This window comes from Macrotis lagotis, chromosome 3 (assembly GCF_037893015.1).
Source record: "Macrotis lagotis isolate mMagLag1 chromosome 3, bilby.v1.9.chrom.fasta, whole genome shotgun sequence".
Taxonomy (NCBI): domain Eukaryota; kingdom Metazoa; phylum Chordata; class Mammalia; order Peramelemorphia; family Peramelidae; genus Macrotis; species Macrotis lagotis.
The window spans coordinates 244,517,391-244,539,860 of NC_133660.1; the positions used below are offsets into that span (position 1 = coordinate 244,517,391).

At 38.0% G+C, this 22,470-nt stretch overlaps 1 protein-coding gene across 7 annotated transcripts in view; it reads left to right on the top strand.

Annotated features, from left to right (window-relative positions):
* NAV2 (neuron navigator 2) overlaps positions 1 to 22,470 on the top strand; it is a 436,581-nt gene that overhangs the window by 78,712 nt on the left and 335,399 nt on the right. Inside the window, exon 1 of one of the 7 annotated variants that reach the window (XM_074230366.1) lies at positions 932 to 1,116. The exons of the other annotated variants lie outside the window; for them this stretch is intronic. Within the exon in view, the coding sequence (XP_074086467.1) occupies positions 1,066 to 1,116 (51 nt within the window). The 5' untranslated portion in view covers positions 932 to 1,065. Of the gene's footprint in view, positions 1 to 931; positions 1,117 to 22,470 lie in introns of those variants that run through there. 7 annotated transcript variants of the gene reach the window in all.

Below are 22,470 nucleotides of genomic sequence, written 5' to 3' on the forward strand. Positions count from 1 at the left end.
TGAGGGTGTTCAGAGGGGAACCCAGGAGGAAAGGGAATGGGAGGGGGGACAGAGAGGTGCAGAGGGAAACACATCTGTAACACAAAATTGAGTTGCATATAGAATTTCAAATGCACAAATGGATAAACATATAAAGCATATTCACTTGTGATTGGTTCTTGTCTGAATTGAGATTTCAATCACATCAGGGGTCCAAGAAAAACAACCATCTCTGCCAAACTGTTTTACCCAGGAAGAAAAAATTCAAGTGAGTTATGGTTGGGGGTGAGTTAAGAATGAGGGTTAATATACTCTTACTCTGATCCCATCCTTTCCAGGCCATTTCAGAAGAAGTGTGGCTTTCCACCTGGGGCCAACTGGCTGTTAAAACGGTCCAAGTTCCTTTGCTCCCTGGACCTTTTCAACCAGTAGATTCCCCTCCACTGTCAGTGTGGCCACAATCCATACCCGAAAGGGTTAACTGTGATTCCTCCCTGAAATGATGAACAGCCCCATTGAACTAGGAATGCCCAATCTTTGGAGTGCTTGTGGTTGCTGGGGAGGGGAGAAGAGAGGGGAGGGGAGATGGAGGGGAGGGGAGATCAAGGGGAGAGGGGAGGGGAGATGTAGCTAGTCCTGAGCTCTCTGCCTCTGGAGCCCCAGCTGCCTCCTCCCAGAACTGCTTTTCAGGAGTTGTTTGATTTGGCCTTGGGAGGGAGAGGGAGGGAGATCTAAAGCAAAGAGCCACCCAATGTGCTTTCCCTTCTTTCCTGAAGAAATCTGGCTGTCAGAATCTGCCCGAAAAATGAGCTGGCCTAACCAGGAGTGGGGGGGAGCTGTCCCACCGATACCTGGATTACAATGAGTGAGATGGAGCGGTAGCATTCCTGGCCCTTGGTCCTCCCTCCACCTCCTCCTCCTCCTCCTCCTCCTCCTCCTCCTCCTCCTCCTCCTCCTCCTCCTCCTCCTCCTCCTCCTCCTCCTCCTCCTCCTCCTCCTCCTCCTCCTCCTCCTCCTCCTCCTCCTCCTCCTCCTCCTCCGGCAGGTGCTTTCATTTCTTTCCCTTTCTTGCCTGGAGGAAATAAGATGAATGTGATGTTGTGGCGCTGGGAACAGAATAACATCACCATGAAACTGGTAAGGATTTCAGATTACATGGGGGACTTTTTCATTAGGAGATTTCTCTAAGGAAGGAAATTCCTAAAGTTCTTTTGCCTCTAGAATTTGTATTGTTCATAGAGTAAACAAAAATAAAAATAAGAGTTTCATCCATGAAACTCTTAGGTGTAGAGAGAGAGAGAGAGAGAGAGAGAGAGAGAGAGAGAGAGAGAGAGTGTGTGTGTGTGTGTGTGTGTGTGTGTGTGTGTGTGTGTGTGTCTAAGGGAAGGGATTAGGCTAAATGATCTCTCAGGTCCTCTCCAAACCTAACATTTTCTGTTTTGTGTAGCTGGCAGGTGCTGAGGTCTGTTTTCTTCAAGTAGGCTCATGTATTATCAACTGAATCCAGTTCTAACTTGATCTCATTCAGTTCATCCTTCTGTACATTTGAAAATTACTATACACGTTGACTTTGATTTCTGTTTACTGTTCACCTTGTCTGAGAGCGAAAAGAACCCTGACATGAGACAGCTTCTCTTCTGTCCTGATTCTCATGATTGATGCTTCCCAAAAACCAAAACAACCCCCCCCCAAAAAAAGAAAACAACCAGTCCACTTTGAGGTACTTGGATCTTAAGAACGTGAGCTTAAAATAATATTCCATTACTCCATCCCACAGAGGCAATAGAAGTTACTCTTGGTTCCAAATAGAAAGTCTATAACTTTTTCAAGATCCTGAAATAAATGAACTTAGGCTTCAGTTCTTCTATCTCTATCTATTGGCAGATCAGCATGGTTGGGGGCTCTGAAAGATGAAGCTGGAACCCAAATTATTAGCAGGTTTATATTTTGAGGTGTTTCTGAGGAGATGCTATTTTTGTTTCCTTAACTAGGGATGTATTGCCTAATAGTTCTTAACTTTTTTTTGATAAATCATGTTTTTCAAAGAAAATATTTTATACTATTTTGGTTGTCATCTTGGGGATTTTTTCACTGAAGAGGAATTCTGTTTAAGTTGATTGAAAAGGAACTAAGAAAAGTTTTAGAAAACTGACAGTGTTCATCTATAGGCAGTTTTGCTGGCGTGAAACAGAGAACATGAAGGATTGTGTGAGGACGCCAGTGCCTTAATCCTTTCCCAGAATCCTTAGAGCATCAGGCGGGGCTTTTAAACTTCTTTACAAAGACGGTTTCGACATCATTTAAGGATGGTGCATTCAGAGAGGAAGTTTTGCCATGCCTAGGACCCTGAATTCCCAGGAAAGAAAAGGGCAATTTTATAGTGGTGATTCCCTTCCCTTTGTATAACTCAGACAGGTATGATATAGGAAGGATTTCCGTGTAAAGGACTCCCCCTTTTGCCTGTAATTTTGCCTGTGGAGGGAGTTCTCCACCAAGCTGAGTGTGAGTTCTTTGGGGGTGGGGAGGTGTCTGTCTTTGATCCTAAAGATTTTTTCCTGCCTTTGTCCTTTTTGAATGAATTACTGGGGTTCTTACATGAAAATCCCACAAATGCTGCCATCTTTTGAAAGAAGAGGCAGGAGAAAAAATTTACAGACTTGATACACATAGGCAAAGTCATTTATAAAGTTTGCACACCTGCCTGCTCATCAAAAAAAGAAAGGAGTTCCTGCTCCATAATCAGACACCATCATTTCTCAAAGGGAGGATTCAGGTTAATTGCAAAATGATCAAATCCACTGATGCTCGCATGGAAAGAGACCACGGAGCTTTTTAAATAAGAAGTTGGAAGAATTTACTTTGGACCCTTAACAGACTTTTGGGAAGGCCCTTTCTGGAACTGGAAACTTTGGTGACCCTCATTATGAAGGAGTTCATAGGCAGTTCTCCACAGAAATCTGTTGTGCATGAATAACCATCACAGAATAGAGCTCAGGGTAAGAGGTGGGAACTCAGACTTTTCTAACTGCAATGTCTGGATAAATGCTAAGTCTTTCTAACTTGAAACTTTGGAACTTCATTGTTCCAGGCAAATTTGGGAACTAAAGCTTTTGCCTCATGAGCCTTTTCTTTTAAGGATGACTGGATCAAAATAAAGCAAATCCTAATTAGATGACAAATATAGTCTATTCATTTGGCATATGTCTTCCTAAAGCATTTTATACTTCATGATGGGACTGAAATGAAAAGGCAAATACATTTTCCTCCTATTATAAAAAAGCCTCAATAAGGGAATGGAGGTATCTTGGGATTTGAGGGGAATACATAGGGTTAAAAGCACCTGTTAGGCTCTTAATAACCAAGTCTTCTTGGACTAGAGGTAAAGCAGAAACATTAAACTTGGATAGTTATTAAAATTTTTACTCCCTGCAAGGTTACAGTCCTAGATCTTTTGAGCTCTGGCAAGATGAAAAGAAAGGGAAAAATCTTGGAAGGGAAGTTTTGAAGAGTTATCTGGGAGCAGTTTAGATCCTCTTAGAAATTGCAGTGGGAGTGCAGTAAGGACTGTAAATTCAAAAGAAATAAAAACACCGCTGCTTCTTCCTCCTTCCTCTCTTTCTCTTCAAATTCACTCTCTCTTGGGAGGTAGAGGTGCACTCCTCACCCAACAGAGCTTGTAGACCAGCTTTGCTGCTGAGGGTTAAGACTCTATGTGTATGTATCATGGGTTCCTGGAATTACCATATTTCTTTCACTTCTAGTCAGGTATGAGCTCAAGGATTAGACTTTAACTGAAGGAAGGAGAAAAGAGAGTTTGGATAAGTTCATTTCTCCATCCTACCCAAGAAGACTCCAACCAGAGTCTTCCTGAAAGAGGGAGAAGTTACATGAAGAATAATTGAAAATAATGACATGATGAGAGTATGTACATCTGACCTTTGCCCCTTCCCATGAGGACCATCCATCAAGACCTCAGTCTAGGGTCTGGCTCACAGCTGGCCTAAGAAGCTGATTAAAAGGGGTCAGCATGTCAAAGGTCTCCAGATTTTCTCTTGGTATACTTTTCCAGTCACGTTGTTGTCTTCCAAAAGGCATGGGTAGGGTGGTCGGTCCTGAAAGTCTCAAGATTATGATTTGTAAATTGAGCTTTTGTCACTCCAAACTTTTGTAGATTAGCTTAATTTTTTAAATTGGTTTTTGACTAAATGTTCATGATCAGTTCTTGGCAGGAGGCCATGCTGCCTTCTTTAGGGGAAATCAGTCCCTTTCTTCAGTACCTTCCAGACTGTTTTACTGATGTTCACCAACTATACAAGGGATGAATTTTTCTGTCCTCCAAGTGCTGGAATAATATTTTTCCTTACACTTCCAAGAATCTCAAGAGTAGGAAAAAACCAACTTAAAATTCACAAGAACATTCCCCACACAAATTTTTGTTTTCTGTAACAGACTATTACAGTCTTTAAATATCTTTCAGATTTGAAACCAAAAAAATATAACAAAGCTTTCAACCACAACAATTATTTGGGGGGAAGGGGGAGTAAGAAGAAGGAAACCAGTATTTAAAACATTAAATTTAGATGTTATTTTAAAACATCTATGTCTAGTTATTTTTGTGTTAATAGAATTGTAATTGGTCCCTTTGGCAACCAAGTTGTACCTACTATGATACATATGCAATTGTTTTTGTGTGGAGTTACTGAAAATTCATTTTTTTAGTTTCTGGTTTTTGTCACATAACACCAACTATCCAGAAGATGTGAAGCCAAACCTATCACATGGTCCAAAGTACTCCATGGTGGGCCCTGAAAACATGAGCCCACATGTCAAAATGGGGTTGACTCCTTAGGAACTATTCTTTCTGTAGCCATTTTCCCCCAAAGATTTTATTTTTGACCCAGATTTGTTGCAGGTGTACTGGGCTGCTAATTTTTTTTTTTTGCAAGAATAGGATTGAACTGGCTGGAAGGCAGGGTTGGGGGTGGGAAAGTTAGGAGGCAAGCACCAGACCTACAGCAGTTAGTGGTAAAGCAGTACGGGGGGGTGGGGGTGGATTCATTCAATATATTAATGAGAATGTGTTAGAAATTGTGCAAATAATACTGTGAAAAACTGGTCCTTCCATATATCTATGTGAGGGTTAAGAGGTAGAACGGGATTATGTTTCTACTTAGCAAATAAATTAGAACCCTATAAAAACCCTACAAGAACCCTAGAAGTAATAATAATAGTTGACATTTATAGTATGTTTTAAGATTTTCAAAGCTCCTAACATACATGATCATGTGGCTCCCTCTTTGGAGAAAGACATCATCCAATCAACATTTTTCCCCAATGAATTCTAATGGAACCTAGAAAGACTTTTCTTTTCAATGTCCTCTGAATTCATTTTTTATATCTTATGCTGTGTCTACTCACATTTCATCCTTTTCTCCCCATAATGTGCTTGTCCTTCATCATCCTTGGCCAGAGCCAGTACTACTCATTTGCTTCTATATGTCATGCACACTTTGCTGCCTGTATATCTCAGCATCAAAACTGGTTTGCAAACTCCATAGAAATGAGAGCCCTCAAAAATTTCTTATGTCCCTTTCCATGCCAATTATATAAATATTTAATAAATACTATTGACATACATGGACCAGTTTCAGAAGACCTTTCTGGGGATCTAGTAACATTGAACTGTGAAGAATTTTCAAACTTCAGTTTCCAGACAATTGACTGGAATAATAATAGTGCATTTATAATAGTGCATTTTGGCAAACTGATATAAGAAGAGTGAGAAAGTCATTATTAGAAAAGTCATATATCATAGAAAATCAGACATAGATCCTTATGGAAAGAATGGACTCTATCCACATCTTCATCTGTTGAAGGATGAAAGTGATTCCATGTCCTCAATGAGAGTTTTTCTTATCCCCATGGCTAGAAAATATCATTCTATCCTTAAAGCTCTATTTTGAAATGGAAATGTATTTATTATGGCCTCTCTATGCACTTTGCATAAAGTAGGCACTTAATAAATGTGCTTGCCAAACATTGTGCTAAGGTCTTGGGGATACAAATAGAAAAATGAAAGCTATGACTGCTGAGGAGCTCACATTATAATTGGAGGAGAAAACTCATAAAGGGGAACCCCCGTTCATGGTTAGTTCATGGCAGATGGAAAAACCAAGTAATGCTTCAATTCTGGAGGGCAGATGGAAAATCCAGAAGACCTTGGGGAATAATGATAGAGCAGATTCAAAGGTCACTGTGGAGTGGGGTTTGCAGATGCCTACTCCATAGGTGGGGCTGTGGAAATCAGCATCTAGTTGAAAGTGAGTATCCTTTACCAGGTGGTACCTATAGGGATTGGGTTGAGGAAAGGTCAATGGTCCAAGGGCAGATGGTGTTGGTCCTTATTCTAACTCCCTATTGGTGGGCTGAAGGTGAGAAGGGGAAGATCTCCAAGTCCCCGTCATGGCAGCTGGAGATGCTGGCTGCTTTCTGCTTTTTAGAGAAGAGACAAATCATTATTTTTTGTTCTGTACATCCTTAGAGCATAACATAATACCTTTGACATAGTAGGTATTTAAGATTTGCTTGTTTTCATTGAACTAAATAGGTGATATAATCCTTCTATATCCTATTACCCAGTGTTTTGTTATTTTTTTTCTGGAAAACTTGTTTTGGTGAAATTTGAAACTGAAAAAAGCAGAATAGAGTATATTACTTTTCATTCATGTATTGCCTCTAGGACATGGGAGCAACATTTAAGAGTAAGTTGATATTTCCTAAGATAGCAATGAGTTAATATTTTCAAATTAAATGAACTAAATTTAGTGCTGCAATTGTTTTTTTTTCTAAACACTAATCAAACCAGTAATATTCCTTCCCACAAAATAATGTCTGACAGTTGCTAATAAAGAGCATGGACTATGAGGCAAGTGAGCCAAACTGAACCATCTCAGGTCATCCATGGGAATAGCCAGATGCTTCGTGGCATGTGAGTAGAAGAAAAGACAATCTTCATTCTCAACCCCTGTGCTTTCATGGAGACCAGGCTTTTCAGAAAATAATGTATAGGTAGCTGCAAGCTGGCTATTTATTATTTAGCTATCTACTTGCTTTTGGTTCCTAGGGTGTTTCTTTATTAAAGGATTCAACATACTGACACATACAAATGAACACACTGAAAATGCACGTGGTATTTTAAAGGAAATATTTCAAAATTCAGGTCTGATTGCTTCTATTGTTGGAAGTGAAAGTTTGTTGTCAAGTGGGAAATTATTAGCAGACATCATCTCAAGCTCCAGTGTAATGAAGATGCATTTTATTCAGTGCTTCTGTTATATAACTTATGGCTGTTTTGTTCATTCCCATCATCTATATCTTTGCATGGAATAAAGGAACCTGATTTTTTTTTTTTGCTTTTCCTACTGAGATAGACTGATAAAAAGAAATTTAGATGGTTGACTCTACTCTTCCTCTTCCTCCTTGTCTGCCCTACATCAAGAGAGAAATTGTGAAAATAGTGTATGATGTTGTAGAAATAGTGCTAGATTTGGAGTTAGAAAAGAACTTAGCTTTAAATACTACTGTCATTTATCAGCTGTGTGACCTTGGGCAAGTAATTCGATCTCTCCTGGCTACATTTTTCCTTTACTGTAAAATAAAAAGGTTTGTACCTCATGCTCTATAAAATCTCTTTTTAACTGTGCTATATAAGACCACTAAGTAAAAGTTATGAAAGAAGTTTAGCCTTCCAGTTCTGCTGTGTTCTGGGAAAAAAAGAACTTTGAAGGAGGTTAATAAAGAGAAGCTCTTTTGTGTTTTGATTGTTATTTTTAAAAATCAGTCTATAAATTTATGTTTATTGAATATTTATGCACTTAGTGTTATGGAGGGGATAGATGAAGTTTACTGAAGAAGTTAATTGGATGGGTGAAGAGATAGGACTAAGCAAATGATTAAGGAACAATACAAAAGAATATATATTTAATTGTCAAATGATACGGGTTATTCTATCAATACCATAGGGAGAGTAGAAATAAAATAATAGTAATATTAAGGAGGAAGAAGTGGAAAACAAATGGTAAGAGTTATATATCAGTCTAAGATTTCCTTTGCTAATATTATCTCAATTGGTCCTTTCAACAACCCTGGGAAGTAAGTGCTATTATTAACTACATTTAAGTGTCTGAGGTCAAACTCGAACTCAGGTCTTTCTGATTTTTAGTTTCAGTGCTCTATTCACTAAGCTTCCAAGTGCTTCTAAAGCAAATCCTTCATTAAAATGTAAGTGTTCATTGAGAGTAGTGATTATTTCCTTCTTCATACAGGTATCCTTATTGCCCAAGCCCCAGTGCCTATCACATTTCTTGTCAATTATTCCCAACTCTTTGTGACCTTGTGAGCCATACTATCCATGAGGTTTTCTTGGCAAAGATACTGGAATGGTTTGCCATTTCCTTCTTCACTAGATTAAGCAAATATAGATTAAGTGACTTCCCAAGGTCACATAGTGCTTGAAATTGTATTTGAACTCACAACATTCCTGCTCCAGATCCATAAATGTCATTTAATAAGTATCTGTTGATTGATCTAGTCCAACTCCCTTATTTTACAGATAAAGAAAATTGAGGCCCAAAGAAGTGATTTGCCCAAGATCATAGGTACAAAGAAACTCAACCAGAATTTGAAATTTTTATCAAAATCCAGACCCCTTTCTTGTATGCTACTATTTCATATTATGAGTGCAATAATTTCTAAGATTGGTTGATGAGAGTTCAAGAGTTAAATTGGGTAGGAAATTTAATGCTATTTGCCTCTATTTCCTCATCTGTAAAATGAGTTGGAGAAGAAAATGGTCAATTAACCTCTCCAGTATCTTTATCAAGAAAACCCCAAATAGGTTCATAAAGAGTTATTCACAACTGAAATAACAAGGCTACAAGAAGCACCCTTGAACTTTCCAAAGCCTTTGTCAAAGATGCTAGGCAGTACTATTTTAAACTTTAGACAATCTGACACCACTGCTGTTTGTAGAGACTCCCCTGAGTCCTCTGTTTTTTCAAAGTATAAAAAAATTAATAAAAAATCATAAGTAAAAATTAAGTTGGACCAAAGGAGCCTTGGAAAACATTCAATGGAGCGACAAGTATGTCAGAGAGATAACTGGGAAGGGGACGCTGTGATAGGTGTATAGAGACAAATGAAGTAGGAAGTCAGAAGTGAGGGCAATCCCTAGCCTCAGAGAGCTTACAGTCTTGTTGGAGAGACATGACATAAGTCCATTAAATGAGTGGAGAACAAGTTGGTGCCAAACTGCGTCAGTGTTTTCCACATTGTTTTGAATTATCAACTAGATTTTCTCCCCCCCGCCCTTTTTGGCACAAAATCTGAGCTGGGAGAAGCCTGAAAAAAAATTAATGCAAATTCCCTAAATCCCTCTTTTTGGGCATCTTGCAAACTCTCAACTTTTCCTTTAGTTACTGACTTTTCTTGAGGCTGAGTTCAAGTGCATTTGCAAACTTTGACCAAATATCTGGCATAATGATTTACAATAGATTTTGCAAGATCAAGACAACAGTCAGGTTTAATCTTCTTTAAACAATGGTGTACAGGGAGGCCATCTTAATTCATCCACGGTCATGGAACCCAAACTACTGACTAGTGTCTACTAAACAAGATCTGTTCGCCTTTGGAAATCTGCCAGCTATAACCTCAGGTTTGGTTTTTGTTCCCCTTGAGAGAGGTTGGATGACAACTTGCCAAATGTGTGCCAGGAACATTGCTAGCTCAGTACAAAGGTTCCATGAACTGAACATCAGTCCTCACCATGGCCATTGTAGCCTTCATCCCAAGGGGATGATTTTTGCCCCTCATCCTTTATAACCACACAGACCTATTGTTCATAGGTCCTCCACATGGAGGAGGAAAGACTGACAGAATTGTCATGCTTTTTTTCTTCCTTCTTCCCTGAAGGTTGATCCCTGGAGCTTTACACAAGTCATATCTGATACATTCTTCAGCACAGACCCCATCTCAGCTCCATAGCACATGAATGAAGCCAGAAAGGTGTGTGAGCTTTCCTCAGGTTAACCATTACAGAAACAACAGAGTGACAAGAGGTTAATCTGATCTGACTATGACCTGGAATCTCTCCTCCTCTGGTTTTCTGATCTCCTAGAGCCTAAAACAAATACAGTGATGTAATTCAAGGGAGACGTTTTTACTGCCCACAGGTGCAGAGCCCAGAGTATACCTGGGGTTCCATACAACTTCCCCCATCCCAGCCCTTGACTGCAGGCAGTCAGTGTTGAAAAGGTTTCCTTCCCACGAGGAGGTTTCACTGTGTTTAAAGCTGTATCCTCATGGAAGCTGCCTACCATGACCATGGGTGATTCCAAACAGTAGCAGTTTTGGTGAGGCTCATTTTCTCTTTTTTTTTTCCTACAAAAATTTTTTGTTAAAGAATTGACAAGGGGTAGCTAGGTGGCACAGTGGATAGAACACCTGTCCTGGAGTCAGGAGGATGTCAATTCAAATCTGGTCTCAGACAGGTAATAATTAATTAGCTGTGTGACCTTGGGTAAGTCACTTAATCCTACTGCCTTGCAAAAAAAAAGAATTGACAAATGACAACATCTGAGACCTGATTTCCTATCTTGAGTTTGGTAAAAAATTGCAAGTGGTTATCCTGGAAAGCAGCAATAAGAAGGTTATAGAAATGTAAGTAGGACTTGCAAAAGGGGATGCCTAATTTCTTAAAAAGAAGAACCCAACAAGGTTTGTAACATGGTGAGGTTCACTCTGTACATTGACCTATCTGATATGTCTTTATGTGACTATGGTTCCAGTGTAATAACCTTGGTTGTGATATATTTTGACATTTTCCTGAAACAGCAAAATCCTCCAAAGCCAATAGGAGAGGTTTCAGGGCAAGTGAAGAAAGTACTATATTATTATAGTCAGAGAACCTTGTTTCCTATCACTGCCTTTTCTGTGTAATCTTGGCATAGTATCTTGGACCTTGTTTTCCCCATTTGTACCATAAAGGTGGTTAGTGCAGATCCCCCTTTCAGACCATCAGTTTTATTAATTGATCCAATGACTTTTCCTCCAATTTAGGGTCCTTCAATCCCATGGACAAAACTCTGCTGGAACCCAGTTGGTGAAATTTGAGAAATAACTTCTGAAATTAAAATAGCAATAACCAGCTCCCCCAGCCCCAAAGGGCTTTAGTTCTAAGTTCCTATTGGTTCCAGTTTCCCAGGGCTCTCCTCAAATAAACCTCTCTTCCCTCACACCCAGCTTATTTTGCATGTTGAGCCGAAATCCCATCATTATGACTGAATTTGTTACTACTCTGAATGAGACCACAGGTTGATGTGCTTTTCCCTCTATATGCAAAGGCTTTGCCCAGATGTAGATTTCTTTAGTGAGATACACACCCAGGCAAACCCTTTGTGTGTGTGTGTGTGTGTGTGCGCGTGTGTGCAATAACACACAATATATTCATATTTTTACACATATTCACATGCATAGAAATAGCAGAATTTCAAGTCCACAGACCACTGTGACTAGTGTCTATCCTACATTGTTAAGTAGGAAGGTAAACTCATCTTCAGGCAGATTTGTGAGTTAATTAGGAATTCACCCTCTGAAGAGAGTTCTTCTCTGGTTTGTCTTTCTGTGTGGACTATCTTCTGGTTTCTACATGTCTCGCTGCTCTAGTAAATATGCACTCCTAATACTCTTATCTCAGCAGGCCATCTAGGTTTACTGAAGTGTGATGCAAGCAACCTACCCAATTCATTTTAGGAGATATTTGAAGTGCTAAACTAGAAAACCATATTTGAAGAATGGATTCCCATGATTTTAGTGCAATGTGAGAGGTAGCACAAGATAATTCTGTTTTGTACACCTCCCTGTCTTCCTTTAAATTCCAGCTAAAAGATTGCCTTTTACAGGAAACTTTCCTTAACCCCTCTTAATTCCAATGCTTTCCCTCGTTTAATGATTTCCTATTTATCCTGTATATAGCTTGTTTTATATAGATTTGTTTGCCACGTGTGTTCCCCATTAAATCGTGAGCTCCTTGAGGGCTGGGACTGTGTTTTGCCTTTTTTTAAATCCCTGGGGCTTAGCACATATAGGCTCTTAATAAATGTTTATTAAAGTGAATTGTCCAATCCATTCTCTTAATGAGGATTGAGATGGAGTAGCGGTCAGTGTTTATGAAGTCTTTTCCTACCTAAAAAAGGGGATCGATCCATATTTTATATGTTGGTTGTGTATATTTTTCCTGTATTTGTGAATTCATTGAAATCAGCTAGTGTGTCACTTTTTCTTCTACATCATACTGCTCTTTTTGCTTAATTATTTCAGTATGTGCGGTGTTGTAGAGTATTGGTGGTTAAATATAGGTTGAACTAGCAGGTTACTGAGGTTGCTTCTAACTCTGTTCAGAGGAGACAACTTTTTCCCCCAAAGTCTAGGTTTATTCATAACCCCTCTCCCAGTTAAAGGGAAATTTTTTTAAAAAACATACAGTAAGTATGATGTAATTCAAAACCCTCCTGTTTAGAAGATATTTGGTCAGCCCAGAGCTAATTCATCATTTCTTTTTACAAATGTAAAATAAAACTACCCCACCAGTCTTCCTTTCTTCTTTGGTCGCCGACTAATCTCTTAATCATAGTTCAATGAATTGGAAGTAATTCATAAGCCAACCTAGGAAAGCAGTTCAAGGGCTTGTTTGGCTCAAGGCAAATCTATAAGCATCACCTTCATGTAAGAGGAACAATCTTCTTTGACTCTCAAATATCCATCCCTACCAACTTTAACCTTTTAATTTCTCCTCTCCCTACCCTACCCGCCTTTACTTGCTTCATCAATACAGTCTATTCTGTTTTTATTTAAATCAGTTTTCTGATTTAGATAATCACATAATCTCTGATGTCAGAATGTAAGATCCTTGAGAGTAGAGATTTTTTTGAATGTCTGAACAGAAATTGAAATCATCTGGTTTGAAGGATCAAATTTGGGTCTAATTCCCATTCTTGTTACTTATTAACTGCCTGATCTTGGGCAAATAAGTAACTTCCATAAACCTGAGTTTATTTATGTGTAAGATAAGATTAGATGATCTCTAAGGTTTCTTCCAAGTCTATGATCCTGTGATCTTAATGTTCTCTTTTTTTCAATTAGAAAAGCATTTGGAATTCTTAAAGCATGCGGTCCATCCCATTTTAAGGACTTTTAATTTTTCTGAGTTGTTTGTGTGTGTGTTTTGACAAACTTGAATTTCAAGTATGTCTATTAGTCTATGAGAAAATAACTTCAAAATGCTGTGAAAAGGGAACCTATAAAAATCAGTATAAAACATGTGCAAAAAACAATAGAAGTGAATAATCTGTACTTCTGGAATGCTGTTACTCTCCCTCACTGAAATCTGAAATGAGAACTGATTTTTTTTTTGATGCTAACACTTCATTTAAAAATCTACAGTGATTGAATTAGCTTTCTTTTCTTAGAAGCTAATCTTCTGAAATTAATGTAATTGAAACTTAGATATTTTCCCCTATTTATGGCTCTCATTTCACCTTTTCCACATGGATTGGGCTATAATGGATAGAGTAGGAGTGTCAATCAGTGAATTTAAAAGTGATGTGATTAAGAACTAATATGAATTTATTCAGCACAGCTATCAGCTACAAATATTCCCTGGATTAATTCAGCCCCCACACCTATTGTTGAGAAGTAATACCTAGTTGCTTAGAGATATGAATTTCAAGATCAATTATATTAAATTCAGAGAAAGATATATATGTGTGCAAAGTAGGTATTTCCAAATATTGAGAAATAAATGTATAGACTTTCAGATTGCTATAAAACTTCACTGGTTTATTGCTGATACAGCTGCCATACTTACTTAGCAGAGAATGATGTTAATTCTGGATAATCCCCCAAGAGAGGCAGCCAGAAGTGACCACCAATGAACCCCTTTTAGAGGTCTGTCATCTCATTTGGGCAATCAGAACCAGAATCTAGATTCATAAGTTTTTATTCTTTGAAGATAAGCATCAGTGAATAATTGGGAAAATAAATTAGCAACAGTTTCCAGAGAGAACAGGTGTTAGGGTTTGTTTTAAATTCTCTTTGTTACCATCTTTCTTTCTTGCAAAAATATTGAGGGAAGGGACAGGGCACTGCAAGATAGGTGCTCCAAATAAATTTTTGGTATTCAAGTTAAGTTCCAAATATGGTGATTTAGAAGAATAACTTTTTGGACAAATTATCTTAACTATATGACAACATAATATCTCCAACCCAGACACTGAAATAACCCTCCCTGGCAACTTTCCAGGAGCCTGTTGGGAGGACCTAATCTTCTAGCAAATTGATACACACTGTTTTATTGAAGACATACTCAGGGTGAGAATAAGTGGTTGTGTTTATATCTCCCCTGGGAACTGGATTGAAATTCCTCAGGGACAAAAGTCAGTCACAATAAAAACATACCTTATATAGACTGTTCAGTCATTACCTGCAGTTCTATAGAGGGACAGTGGCTATGGTTCAGATAAGATAACAGTCAGCATTATGTGGTCTTTGGGATATTTGTGACACAAATTTAGCATTATACAAGAGTCACCTAAATGGAGCAAGGGAATGAAGCCTAATTGGACCAAAGCTAGAGTCTCTTCTAAGAGCCGAGTTGTTTGTTGTCTCCTTAAGTTTCTCCAATCTTGTTTATGGTTAAAAGGCTCATGTGTTTGAAACTTGGAGAAAGTTCTTTTTTTTTCCTAGTTCCAAGCTACTATTATTTTAATCAATGTATCTATTTATACTTAGACCTCTTATATCCCTCATTAATAAGCAAGCATTTATACCTTCTATTTATCAGACTCTGACTTTACTAGGGATAAAACAATTAAACAAACTCTACTCCAAAAATCTTACATTCTGACAGCAGAGACAAGTACATGTATCAATATAGTCAGAATAAATGTAAATAAATGCAAAGTAGGTCAAATCAAGTTAGTTTAGGAGAATGGGTACTAGGAGAGTAGGGGAAGAGGATCAGGAAAGACTTCTAAAAGAAAGTTACTTGAGCTAAGTCTTGAAAGGGAGAGAGATTCTATGAAGCTGAAAGATGGAAGTGTTGTTTGTCCTTTTTTCTGGAAGAAGACCATGTGACATGAACATGCATTGGATTTGAGTGAGGGGATACTGTGCTAAGTCACCAGCCTCGATTCCGCCTCTAGCATTATCTTGGTCCAGTGACCAGATATGAATCAGGATCACTGGAGGTGACCCTGAATGCAAAGCAGTCAGGGTTAAATGACTTGCCCAGGGTCGCAGAGTTAGTATCAAGTGTCTGAGGCTGAATTTCAACTCAGGTCCTCCTGACTTGAGGGCCAGTACTCTCTCCCTGTGACACCTAACTGCCACTAAAGATGGAATTATGTTCAGGCATTGCAGAATGCCATGGTAGTGATAGACAGAGATGAGAGATCAGAAGTTCTATTGGAGAAATAATGTGAAGATCAGACGGGCTGCATCTCTGATCCCTTGATAAGAAGGTTTAGAATATTCAGTCACATTCAGTGTTATGCTGAATCAAGTTTTCCTAATTGTCAGCCTGAATGCACTTTCAGCTCTGTCTCCTGAATGGGTCTCCAGGACATTCTCAGTGGCTTTGAATATCTGTTTCTACTAGAACCTCTTTCCTTGAGTTCTTATGTTTGAGATCACAGATTGAAGTGAAGGTAGTTAAGTAGCCTCACTTAGAGAACTAGGGTGCCAGACGTGACCTGACTACTTCACTAAATACAGATGGCTTACCTAAGTTCTCTCTTTCAACAGATGTCGCCAGTGGCAGAAAAGCAATGAGGATGAATAAATATTAGGCTCATACATCAAAAGTACTGACAGTTATTCACCAAATAATGTCAAATAAGCTCCTATGCAGTGACCTTAGACTGGAGTTTCAGAAACATTACACATAGCCTTTTCAGAAGTTATATATTTTTTTAACCCCTGAAATCCACTCATAGTTTATCTCTATTCCTGACACTTAGAATAATCTTCCAAATGACTGACAGTTTGCTTTTCAAGAGAGTCACCTTTGATAAGTGAAGGTATTATCAGCCCAGATGGCTCATTTTTCTAACTGTATCTTAGGGCAACCAGTTTGGCAACAAAAGAGCCCCTTACTTATAGAGTCAAAAATTATGGAGCCAGAAGCTGCCTCCAATAGGATGGCTTGCTTCTTCTGAGTTGGCCTCAAAATGTCTTCTTCTCCAAATCCCTTTAAAGATAGGCTACTCATTTTGGGCAGATATCTTATTGAAACAATTTTCATATTTCCACAATGCCTCCAGCACTAAGCAGAGTGTAAGCACTTCAGTAGGTACTTAATAAATATAAGCCATCCCTTATCGAAACCATTACATACCATTTGTGTTGACCATAAGGCCATTGCAGTTGATAGGCTTCCCTCCCTTTCCCAGGCCTCCTTCTCCTCAGGTAGCAGTATTTTATTCTGATTTGGGGTCCTGGCCATTGCTTTCCATGGTCTAGATTTTGAAATTTTTCTAGAGAAGACCCTCAACAGGGTAGTAGTGGAGTATAGGGGTTGTATCTTAATTATCTTTTCAATCTTTTTTGTCTAAGGAAAAGTTATTGCACATAGCACTGAAGCAGTAATTGAATGAATAAATGACTAAGAAGCAGGTAGAAAGTAGTAGAAGCATCATGAATCAGCACAACAATTTTAAAGATGTCATTTCTGAGGGTCCCCTGGACAGTATACAGGTTTTTCCTCTAACAATATTACTGTCAATATCAACGAGAGATGCATAGGTACCCCTCAAATCCAATCTGTGAGCAAGTCATCACCCTCATGGTGTCATTGTCCTCTTTGAAGGATCAACAAAAATTCTGTCTTTGGAGTCCCAGTGCCTAAACTAATACCTTACATATAGTAGATACTTAACAAATGACTATTACATTAGTACAAATGAAGAATTGACTATGATATTTTATTTTTTAAAAAGCACCATGTTGGGGGTGGCTAGGTGATGCAGTGGATAGAGCACTGGCCCTAGAGTCAGGAGTACCTGAGTTCAAATCCGACCTCAGATGCTTAATAATTACTTAGCTGTGTGGCCTTGGGCAAGCCACTTAACCCCATTGCCTTGCAAAAACTAAAAAAAAAAAAATCACCATGTTGCTGATCCTCCAAATTTGTGGAAAACAGCATAACAGGTATTTCTCAGGGTCTTTGACAATATTGCAAAACATTTACATTCTGCTTAACTGCTAGAACTATGGCATCTTTACATCTAATTCACTGCTAATATCTTCCATACCATTATTCCTTTCCATACACCCCAATTAGGATGTGACCCCCTTGAGAGTTAGAGCTGTCTTTTCTGACTAGCTCTAGCAATTTGCATAGGACTTTTCAGAAATCACTTAATATTTCATTCGTTCATTCATTTACTGAGGGAGACCACAGACCAGGAAAGTTTAAAGATTTCTCTTTTAAAATATTTAAAATATTAAAATATTCTTTGAAAAACAATCTCAAAGTACAACTGGAGAAAGTTACCTCTACTTACCCACTCTCCCTCATTTATTTGCACAATAATTTTTATCAAAGATAGACCATATTGTCCTAATGCTTTCATTTTAAATTTTTGTTAAAATGTCTTCAAATGCTTTATTGTTTTAGTGGGCTCATAACATTGTTTTTTCTACACTATATTCCTTTACATTCCTTCTTGGCAAGTACATATTTCCCAGATGGGCAGGTTTTGCCTGGTATTATATATCAAAAAATACATTACAATTACTAAAGTGCCTTTTAACTCCACCACAATCACAACTACTCAGATCCCATCACTTCCCCAAGGCTGAATGTTCAGACCAGGTGAATAAGAGGTCATCATTTCCTGTGTTCCTAGCAGTTCCTAGCTCATGTTGCAGAAACTTCTGCATATATTTTATTTATGGAAAAGGTAGAGGTAGAAGGAACATTTGTAGACCAAAAAATGCTACCACTTAATGAAAGCATCTGCTGGGGTTGTTTCCAGAAAGGGGATTTCTCTTGAAAGTGTTTGGTATGGGGGGAAAAAATCAGTTAATTAAACACTTGTTGTCTTTGATGTGCCATTCACTGTGGTAAGGTACTGGGATACAGAGACAAAAATGAAAATCCCTTACCTTCAAGAGGCTTATGGTCTACTGAGAAAGCTAACAAATGAGTGTTCAAACATATACAACATAAATGAAAATGGGGATAAATGATTGGGGAAGGGGGTAGGCAGGAGAGGAAAACTTTCCAGTTCCATATATCTTCCGACTGAAGATTCAGTTATCCTGTTTCTCACTTTCCTTGGCGTGTAATCCTCCTCAGTGTTGTAATTAAACAGGATGTCAAAAACCTGTACCAGTTTGTCTGATGAACACAAGGGAGTCAAATTTTAAAAAAAGAAAAAAAAAAGACAACATAGCTGCATTGCCATGTTTCCCCACCCCCACCCTGTTGATTAGGGAACTAGGAAATAATTTGTTTGTGGAAGAAAAGTTGACTAGTGTCAACTGGAACCATTTGCGCTCTGACTTCAAGACAACCCATTTGGTCTAATATCCAAATCTTATGCTGTTGATAAGGTCTTCCAATCTGGTTTCCAGGGAAACTTCCTTTGATCTTCCCAGGTAAATATGATTTTGCTTTCATCTTTGTCTGATGTATTCTCTAAGTGAAATTTTTGATGAACTCATCTACAACATGTTTCTTTGTACATATCTTATTTCTTCCAGTTATGGAGATAACAAGTTCCTTGAAGGTTTTTACCTTTGTCTGAACCCATTGCTTAAGCTTTATATCAAAGGTATTTAATCAATATTTATTAAATGAACATATATTTATTTGTAACCCTTCCCGATTTGAGTATTGTAATTTCATATTGGCTTTACTGATTTAGTGATTTAAATTTTGTAGGGTATGAAGCATCCATCATCTTATTTGATCCTAACAGCAGCCCTGGGAGGGTTCTAGAATCATTTTCAGGAGCACAGAATCCTAGATCTAGACCTGGCAAGGACCCTAGAAACTACTTCTTCCAACTCTTATTTTTCAGATGAAGAAACAGTCTCAGAGAACTTAAAGTTTTTTCCCAGGGTCATACAGCTCATACATACAAAGGTAGGATTTGAACTCAGATTTTTTTCTGACTATAAATTCATAATATTCTTCCCACTGGGCCATATTGACTCTATCTCGTGATTCTATTAAACTAGAAAATAAATGAGAGATCATTTTCATTTGTAGTTTTCCAAAAGAAGCATTTGACCTGCCATTCCATAAGACAAGATGCCCAAATTAATCTACAGTTTCACATATGTGCAGCACATAAAAATTAATTAAATAGCTAATTGCTGCTTCTAATGATGACCCCAGGATACTTCAGAAACCATTAGCATCTTCTAAATCATGATCAAAAAATTATTTTGTTCAGTTTGATTCTGTTTTTCTAATTCTCTGAATGCAGTTAATCCAGACAGCATCCTCATTGATTCTTTCTAAATAAGAATGTTGTATTAACTATGAGATCATCCCATTCTCTGACCATGCTGGTTCCATTTGAAAATGTATCTAACTTCTCCACCATTAAATTCACATGAGATATGACTAACGATGTACCTTTTGACCCAAATATTAGTGACCCAGAATATTAGTGGGTATTAATATACTTGACAACTCCTTAATAGATTAGATGCTACCCAGCTGATAGTATAAATAAATAGTAAATAATGACTGGGTTAACACTGCTGGACAAGCATAACTCTACAATATTCTGTTTCTTGGTGTTCTTTTTTGCTTCCCTTTGCTTTTCAGATCTCCTCCTGTTGGTTGACTTTCTCCCCTCCCCCAAATTCCCCTACCATTATTATTTTCAGGCATTTCTGCATGACCTACTTATGAACTGCATTTTTTCAGTCCTCTAGGAGTATAAGAGTTCAGAGAGAAGAGTTCAGGCTCAATGACCTCTTCTATCTTTGGATTTTGTCTCTTGGCTATAAAGAAGGCTGTCACTTAGTGCCAGTTATTGATGGCATTTGCAATGTGGACAGCTGTCCTCAGGGATCCAGGCTCAGACAAATAACCCATTTTCAAGAGTACATAATCATTAGATGACAACTATTTATGGTTCTTATTGACCTGAACCAAACTTGAACTGCTCTCAAAGACATTAAATTTTCATATTCTCTAAGCTATTTCAAAAAGTCAGGTTATTTCTATACATGTATTTAAAAGTTCCAACAATATTCAGTTACTTCTTTCATACTTGTCTGAACCTGGAATCATAGAGCAGGAATCTGTTTAAGGGAGGATGGGTTTGGATCTACTTGGGATTGGCTCTGTTTCTTGTTAAAAACCTTCCTCTGTTATAGGTATCTTAGTTTTCAGAGCATGGAGCCTTTGAAGCTATTGTGTTTAATTCCTGTACCTGACTCTTTTGAAACTTTCTAGGGAACATCTCTTTGAGTTTCTCTTGCCATCCTTGCCTTTGACCTCTCAGACAGGTGCCTCTTATCTAAACTGTTCAGGTTTCATAGCTTTCAAACTGCTACCTGGTTTTCCCTAGCAAACCTCTATACTCCCTTATACTCTTCCCCCTCCACACACACACACACACACACACACACACACACACACACACACACACACACACACACACACACACACACATTTCTCCTTGTTTATACTTGGTATTTTCTAAGAAGTCTTCAGATGGCTCTCAATTTCTTTTTTCTAAAGTCAAGGCAGCAACACTTCTGAAGTGACATAGTCCTACAGTAACTGTTATCAAAAAGAAATGACTCCACAAGTTTCCTGAATATTGAGGTCTCTTCTGAACAGCATGAATGAGGAAAAAGAATAAGGGCTGTCCTTTTAATATCCTATATATTTTCATCATTTACTGGTGACAGCTAGGCAGCTAGGGAAGAAGAAACAATTTCAGATGTTACGCAAAAAAGAATTGGGGATGGGGGAAAGGTTTTTGGGATGTGTCTATGTATGTGTGTGTGGGTGCATACACACACACACACACACACATATATACATATATAATATATACTTACACACATATACAAACAAATACAAAAATATGCATGCATATGATCAAATAAGATTTTAGAAGATAGAAGATCAAATATTTAAGTAAAGTATTTTGCAAAGCTCAAGGGCTATATAAGTATGAATTGTTAAATTGTAAAAATAGAATAAGATCAAGACAGACAACATTATCTTCAGATAGTCTATTGTGCCATAAAGCCTTGCTTTTTTGAGCAGAGATATATGCATTCTCCTATTCATTGGGATTCTTTGAATTCTATCATCAGCTTACCAACGTATTGTTGAATGGGACCCGGCAATGTTGTTTTTTGCCTTGTATGACATATTTTAGTTATTTCCCAACAGCCCCTCCTCCATTTAATCCATTTATTGTGGATTTTTTGAAACTTTGAAAGAAGTCAGATGGTAATGAAATACCTTTCAGGATAGTTAGGCCCCCTTTCTCTAGAGGACAATAAAGGATATTGATAGGAGCTTCTATTTTTTTCACTATTCTAACTATATCTCTAGCCATCTTAGTCTTCTCAATTAGAACTTCTTCCACTGGCCTTAGACAAGACAGACAAGCTGACCACAACCACTTGCCCACATGGAGGCCTCAGTGTCTTCAGTGCCTTTTTTCTCCTTGTCCTGAATATGTTGGGAGAATCCTTCAGTGACAGAGGATCAGAAATCAGGGCTGTTGAAGCTAATTTAATTTTGAGAACGCTATCAGGCAGTAGATGATGAAGAAAGATTTGCATCTAAGAAACAGATGGCCACCGCAGATGATGAGATTAGATTTATTATGTTTCGGGAAATTAATTCATCACTTTATTTTGTTGTGTTTTTTTTTAAAGTGATTTTGTTAACTCCCTGACAGAAATGATTTATGGAAAGATCTTGTCCTTTAATGTAAAACATGGAACACATTAGGACCTTGGAGAAAAGAGGTCATCTAATTGCTTGTTAATATTGGGCGCAAACAGTTCTGTAATATGTGGGCTTAGAGAACAAAGATTTTGCCTCCCATTGATAAGTGCTGGTCTATGTCTTCCACTTTGCATAGATCTGTTTATCCTCTCTTGTTTTCTAAACAAGCACCTGCAACTTATGGGCATGTATGCATGCATACATAATATACATATCTACATGAAAACATGTGCATGTAGACATATGTCTCTCAGTGTGGATGTGTTTACATATGCATGTGTGTATGTATATGTATGAGTTTTTAAAACCATTGCATTAGTTAACTCTTAATAGTTGCTCATTCTGATATCATAGTAAGTTTTGATATCTGGTAATAATTTACTAAAGGAACAATGTGGTGAAGTGGTATTAGTGTTGGTTTGGGAGGAAAAATG